This window comes from Camellia sinensis, chromosome 2 (genome assembly GCF_055761805.1).
Source record: "Camellia sinensis isolate YWXY chromosome 2, ASM5576180v1, whole genome shotgun sequence".
In the NCBI taxonomy this organism is placed as follows: domain Eukaryota; kingdom Viridiplantae; phylum Streptophyta; class Magnoliopsida; order Ericales; family Theaceae; genus Camellia; species Camellia sinensis.
Window position 1 is genome coordinate 143992807 of NC_138962.1, and position 7446 is coordinate 144000252.

The window sequence follows — 7446 nt, forward strand, 5'->3', positions numbered from 1 at the left end:
ATTCGCTCGGCCACCAAGTTCCATATTATCGATTCTGAGGCAAATTATCACATCATTCTAGGGAGGACCTGGATGCATAGATATGGGGCTGTACCATCAAGTTATCATCAGTGTGTTAAGGCTAAATGGGGAAAGAAGACGGTGACAATTCAGGCTACAGAAAGGCCGTTCGAGATCCATGAAGCTCATTATTCTGATGCCATCTACTTCACCGAACTGGCTGTCGAAGAAGTTCCCACCACCTCTAAGCCTCGAGGGGTCAAAATTCCTCGTTGGGAGGATATCAAAGATGACAAGGAGCCGATGACAGAATCAAGTAAGCGGGTGATGTCTAGACCAGAAAGTCCGCCTATTCCTCGGAAGGTGATGAAAGTTCGAGAAGGAGGCAAGATGGTGTATTATTTATGAAGGTGCAGGGAGTCGGTTTCTTCAGTCACCGACTCCGAGTCAAAAGAAGAGCCTCCTGACAATGATATAGTAATAAAGCCTGAAGTGGCTCCAGAATGTATGCAAGATGGGCCGAAGCCTCAGCCCGAACAACTTATCGAAATAGATCTGAGTGATGGACAAGATGCACCGAGACCGGTATTCGTAAGTTCGAGCCTTAGCCCAGAAAAGCGGGAACAGTTGTTAAAGTTGATAAGCCGATACTCAGATGTGTTTGCTTGGTCATATAAGGAAATGCCCGGACTAGATCCTGACCTAGTCTCCCACTATCTTGATGTGTTCCCAAACTCCAAGCCAATTAAGCAAGCTGCTCGAAAATATCATCCAGATCTCGAAGAGAAGATTAAGGAGGAGATTGAAAAACTTCAACAGGCTGGTTTCATCCGGCCAATACAGTACCCCACGTGGTTAGCAAACATCGTGCCAGTAAAGAAGAAGAATGGCCAAATCAGAGTATGTGTAGACTTTCGAGATTTGAACAAATCTTGCCCGAAGGATGAATTCCCTCTTCCTCACATCGACACCCTCGTGGATACTACCTCGGGACACCAGATGTTCTCATTCATGGATGGATTCAGTGGATACAATCAGATTAAGATGGCTGAAGAGGACGCAGAGAAGACCGCTTTTAGAACACCTCTCGGAAACTTCTTCTATACAGTCATGCCTTTCGGACTCAAGAATGCCGGTGCAACTTACCAAAGGGCTATGACTGCAATCTTTCATGACATGATCCATCATGAGATGGAAGATTATGTTGATGATCTAGTAGTGAAATCCAAGAAAGAAGAAGACCATCTCCGAGACCTTGAGAAGGTATTCAAGAGGTGCCAGAAATTCAAAATGAGGATGAATCCTCTCAAATGTGCTTTCGGGGTGACGGCCGGGAAGTTCCTCGGGTTTCTTGTACATAGGCATGGTATCGAGGCAGATGAAGACAAGGTCAAATCTATCAGAGCAATGCCTCCCCCGCATTCTCAGAAGGAGTTAAAGAAGTTCCTCGGGAAGGTGTCTTATATTCGAAGGTTTATCCCAGCACTGGCAGAGATCTCTGCGCCTTTCGGCTCTTTGTTAAAAGGAGATGCCAAGTTCGAGTGGAACCAAGAGCACCAAAAGGCCTTTGAGAGAATCAAGGCGGCCTTGACCTCGCCTCAGACCATGATAGCCCCGCAGCCCGGGGTGCCTCTAATGTTGTACCTAACTTCAACCCCCAAGTCCATAGGGGCATTATTGGTCCAAGATGTAGATGGAGTAGAACGCCCGGTATATTACATCAGTCGGAAGATTCGAGGAGCAGAAGTCCGATATACTCCAGTAGAGAGACATTGTTTAGCTTTGGTATTCACTGCCCAAAAGCTCAGACATTACTTCCTAGCACATCAGATTCAGATTGTTACTAGAAGTGATCCAATCCGATACCTCCTCAGCAGGCCTGCTCTAACCGGGAAGGTGGCAAGATGGTTGTTAGCACTGGGTGAATTCGAGATCACATGTGTAGCCCCCAAGGCGATCAAAAGCCAAGCCTTAGCTGATCTCCTTGCCCAATTTCCAAGTGGTGACCATGAACCAGTGAATGAAGAATTAAGAGGAGAGGTGCACGCAGCTATGGCTTCCGAGGAAAGCTTCTGGACATTGAGCTTTGACGGAGCAGCAGCCGGAGGGAAGGGAGGAACCGGGATAGTCCTTACAAGCAAAAGTGGGGAAAAGTTATATTTGTCTTATAAACTGGATTTCCATTGTTCGAATAACGAAGCCGAGTATGAGGCTCTTATTTTAGGCTTGATAGCAACTGAGAAGCACAGTATCAAGAAGATTCGGATCCGGGGGGACTCAAAGCTGATAGTGAAGCAAGTTTCAGGACAGTTCGTCTTAAAGGAGCCTGCCTTGGCCACATATCGAACAACAGTCCAAAGGCTTCTTGACAAATTTCAGAAGGTCGAAATAGAGCATGTGCCTCGCTCCGACAACAAGTTTTCAGATGCCCTCGCAACATTAGGGGCAAGAGTTGACATTCCAGAGGAAGAGGCAACAATTGTTATCAAGAAGAGAACAGAACCTTCAATAATACCCGAAGACAAAGGCCTTCCGGAGGACTGGAGAGGAGAAGTCCTCGAGCAACTCAGAAGCAAAGTTGGAAAATTGACTATGGCCAAGCTTGCCCAATTCACAATTATTCAAGGTGAACTTTACTTCCGAGGAGGTACTGGATTCCTAGCCCGGTGTATTGGCCAACAAGAAGCAAGCTTCCGACTACAACAGATCCATGAAAAGTCTTGCGGGGATGGGGATATCAGTCTGTATAGAAGAATCCAAAGACAAGGTTATTATTGGCCTGAGATGGAGAAGGACTCAAATCAATTACAGAAGGAATGCCCCAAGTGTCAGTCATACATCTGGGAGGATGAGAGTTGCTTTGAAATTGATACCCCTGACTGGAGGCAAGTCTACGTTGACTATCTCAAAGAGGGAACACTACCTGAGAGCCCGAGGGACATTGCACACCTCAAGAGGAGAGCGAGGCGGTACTTTCTTGATCAGGACAAGCTGTATAGAAGAAGTATTGAGGGCACTCCCCTGAGATGTCTCTCCAAGGAGGAGTCAGATCTAGTCCTCGGAAGAGCCCACGAGATTGAACATCAAGGAGGGGCTCGGCTGTTTGAGCAACTTATACACCTTGGGTATTACTGGCCGACCATGGAGTCAGATGCATCCCATCACGTGAAGAGGTGCCAGACTTGTCAGAAACACGGAAATTTGATCCACGCTCCAGCTGTAGACCTGCATAGTATCCGAACGCCATGGCCGTTCCATACCTGGGCTTTTGATCTGATAGGGCCCATCTCCACATCTTCTAAGGGGTACAAGTGGATTCTCGCAGCCACAGAATTGAGTACAAAGTGGGTTGAAGCAATTCCTCTGAAGAACGCTACGGGGCCTGCAGTTGCGAACTTCATCAAGGAGAATATCATTTGCCGATTTGGAGTACCAAACACCATCCTCTCGGATAACGGCACTCCCTTCATAAACAAATATGTGAAGAGCCTCCTAGAGACTTACCAAGTGAAGCATCCCAAATCCACACCCTACTATCCAAAAGGGAACGGGCAAGCGGAAGCCACAAACAAGACACTGATAAGGATTCTGAGCAAGATGATGGATGAGTTTGGGGGGACTTGGTCCGAACAGTTGATAGTAGCCCTATGGGCGTATCGCACTTCGAAGAGAAAGCCAACTCAAGCAGCTCCTTACTCCCTTGTGTATGGGTCCGAGGCAGTGTTACCTATAGAGTTGGAAACGCCATCTGCTCGAATGGCTCTCGCCTCGGGGATAGTATTGGAGCCTCGAACCACTAGATTGGAAGCATTAGAGGAAAAGCATGACAGAGCTGCAAAAGTCATGGAAAGGTATCATGAGTCCATCGCCCGAGCCTATAACCAGACTGTGATACCAAGGAAGTTTGAAGAAGGTGATCTAGTATGGAAGATTGTAGACCCAATCATGCGAGGACAGCCTTTGCCCAAGTTTTCTCCAAAATGGGAAGGGCCCTACAAGGTGGTTCGGGCGAGCTCAAGCGGGTACTACAAACTTGTAAGGGTTGAAGACGGCTTCCGAACTGGCCCGCTCAATGCAAAGTTTATCAAGCATTACTACCCATAGTTGGACTCATCTATGTTGAAATTCATTTTCACTTTCTTACTTTGTCTAAAAGTTGTATTTCCCTTACGTTATGAAGAAGCTGGTTTTCTCTATGGTATATGTTTTATCCCATCACTTACAGTGAATCTATTATACTTTTGTCAAGAAAGTTGAAGAACTAATGAGAATATTTCAGCTTTTATAAACATGTGCATATGATTGTTCTTTCCATTGTATCATTCGAAATAAATATTTTATCAAGTAGAATGAGAAAACAATGCGAAAATATCCAAACAACAAAAATTTTGTCATTTCATTGCATTGTCCTAGATAAAACATTTTTATCGAAAGGGGCAAGAAAGTAATGATAAAAAAAAAAAAACTCAATCTTTCCTAAAGACACCCTCGAAGAAGCTGCTCGTCACATCTACATCTGGAGGACAAATAGTAGAGTGTGCCTCTAAAGTCTCCAAGGTCCGAGCATAACCCGACTCAAGTTCACGAAGAGTTGCCTTTATCTCATCTATAGAGGTGCGATAAGAGGCAAGCACAGACATAAGTTCCAGCCGATGACTGGCGTTCGAAGCTATATCCAGGCGCTTCCGAAGCCATGATAAGTCCACTTGGTGACGCTCCATGTCAGAGATCCCCTGATACGCCGTCTCGACTACTTTCCCATTAAGGTCACACAACCGTTGCCTGTCCAAGCTATATAAGATAGTGGCAAAAGACTCGAGAAGAGCAGTCTGAATGAGTGGACACTGGCAAGCAAATGAAGCAAAGGTCTCCGGGTAACTTGAATGCACAAGCTGTAGAACTGAAGCAAACTCAGGAGCTACCCAATAATGGAGAAATGATACTTTGCCAGAAGCTGAAGGAGGAATTGGGGCCGGAAAGCTGCTAGTCTCAGGAATCTCCCCAATGTCTATCGGGTTAGATGAACCACCCGGAGGGGTAACTCCCGGCAGAGGTCCCGAGCCTGAGAATGCCGAACGATAAGGGGAAAGACCAAAAGCATCACTATCAATGTGAAAATCACTGAGATTCAAATCCAAAATATTCGAAGGCACTGGCGATGAAGAACCTCTGGCAGTCGTTTCAAAGGCAGGTGTTCCCCCTTGAGAAGGAGAACCGTGAGGAGTTACAAAGAGAGTCGGAGTAGAGTCCGGGGCAGGTGAAGACGGGACCACGGTAGCAGCTAACATTGGAGCAAAGTCTGAGGCAGGTGAAGGCAGGACCCCGGTAGCAGCTAACACTGAAGAAAAGATAAGGAAGCCTTATTAGAGGTAGGGAACAGGAAAGCCATTTGAGTAAAGATTTCTCACAGATAGAAGTAAATGACAAACTTCAAAAAGAAAGATTACCAGAGGGAGAATCAATATGCAAAGCCGGAGCAACTGAAGGACTCCTAGCATCAGCAAGGTCACTTGGCCGTATAGAGAGCACCTGATCGATCTCAATGTCTGACAAAGCCTGAACAGTAGCAGTCATCCCTGAAGAAGGAAGGAGGGCCGGAGGATGAGAATCACCATAAGTGCCAGAGCGAGTCTCAGAGATTTCTAGCACATCCACCTCCACACCATTCCCAGAGGCGCACCTCGTCTCTACATTGCTTCTAGAAGCATGGCCTACGACATCAATTTCTGTGGCATCAGTCCCTCCAGTAATCTCAACATCAGAACGGTGAGCCCCAATAACCTCGTCACCAAGATAGCGCTCCTCCTCAGCTACGGTAGGGCAGTGACGACGCATGCGTGGAATAAGGTCACAAAAATGGTCGGAGGACTCAGCCTCATCATCGTCATCATCTATAACTGCTATACGAGAGGTGCGCATCTTCACAAGTCTTGCAGACAAAGGGAGGGTGTCGTCCAAGTCTGAGTCTGGCCTGGGGGAGGCAGCATGGCCAGGAGCCACGGTACTGAGAACGTCAACAACCGCAGGATCCTACACAACATGGACAAATAAAAGTTTTCATTTTAGAAGGTATAGTCGCAAAAAGGAAAGTAGCTTCAAATCAAAAATTTCGGGTACCTCATGAAGCCTTTTGGAAAGGCGAGAAGCGGAAGGACTGGCATCAGAAGTCCTCTTGTGAGCCATCTTCTTAAGGCGGGTCGTCCGAGGACCAGAGGCCTTATTCAAAGGGACTGGCTCCGGAGAAGTAATTGCCAAGCTAGAAGCAGATGCTCGAGCAGAAGGGTCAGTTGGAGCAGATGAGGTGAAGAAACTCTCATACATGTGGTCAGATTTTCGGCTCTCGGGTAGCCGAAGAGAAGAATCCTTCTTATAAATCGGTGGAGGCAAACATACGGTCGGTCTGCTCTGGACAAATGCAATAAACGCATCGATATTCTTCTGCCAATACCGCCTGAAAGAGGAGGTGAAACCCCCTACTCGACTCAAGCCTGGCATCGTCAAAGAGCCGGCTATGGGAAGCACGGTGTGTACAAGCCCGCGACTGAAGCGCCCGTAGCTCGCTGAAAATGATAATAAAGGAGGTGCTGGCCCCGGGGCGCATTGATCAAACCCGAATTGATATGCTACGCGGTCAGGCCTATAAACGGCACTATCAACGCCTTCCTCATGCCATACCGGTAATGAACTCGGACGGATCATAATCAGCATATCAACAAAGGGTGCAGGGATGTTCTTCGGCAAAGGAAAGGACACCGAGCGAATGACAGTTCACAGTTGGTCTTAAAAGTTCCTAATCTATTCTGAAAATTAAAAAAAAAAAATGAGGTGTTTCTATTACTTCAAGGATAGGACTAAAAGTAGGGCCCAAAGATCAGCGCCGATATTAAAAGAAGAGAGCAAATCCAATTTATCGGCAGCTGAGAGGGTGACTAAGTCCTCTTGTTCGGCAGCTTCACCACGTAGTATCCCAGAATTGTATGAAGAGAAGGCTCAGAACTTGCCAGCCTTCTCATTTTCGGAGCTCAGACAGGCAACTAATGGTTTCAATAGGATGCTTAAGATTGGGGAAGGTGGATTTGGAAGTGTGTTTAAAGGCACAATCAAGCCTGCTGATGGAAATGGTGATTCCCCAATTGTAGTTGCCATTAAAATGCTCAACAGAGATGGCTTTCAGGTATTGCTTTTGAGTATGATCTTACAATAACATCTTTGTAGAAATGTAACTAAGAATATTGTTGGATAGTGCATGATATGTTGTTGGCTTTCAAGTATTGATATTTGAGTATGATCTTTGTAGAAATGTAATTAACAATGTGTAAGAGGGGCTAATTTGAGCCCACTAAATTATTTAGGCCCAATAGCCCAAGATTAGTGGGGCCGAATTTATCGCAAGTCCAAGAATCGGTGGGCCCAGATTTATCGCCATTAAACGGGCTGAATGGCTCT

The 7446-nt window shown here is 46.3% G+C and overlaps 1 protein-coding gene across 1 annotated transcript in view; it reads right to left on the reverse strand.

Moving 5' to 3' along the window:
- LOC114310615 (uncharacterized) overlaps positions 1 to 6261 on the reverse strand; it is a 36701-nt gene extending 30440 nt beyond the window's left edge. Inside the window, exons 1-2 of the mRNA XM_082913082.1 lie at positions 5448 to 6261; positions 5216 to 5338 (exon numbers count right to left, since the gene is read on the reverse strand). Of these exons, the coding sequence (XP_082769208.1) occupies positions 5216 to 5338; positions 5448 to 5919 (595 nt within the window). The 5' untranslated portion in view covers positions 5920 to 6261. The remainder of the gene's footprint in view (positions 1 to 5215; positions 5339 to 5447) is intronic.
- Positions 6262 to 7446: the final 1185 nt, after the last annotated feature.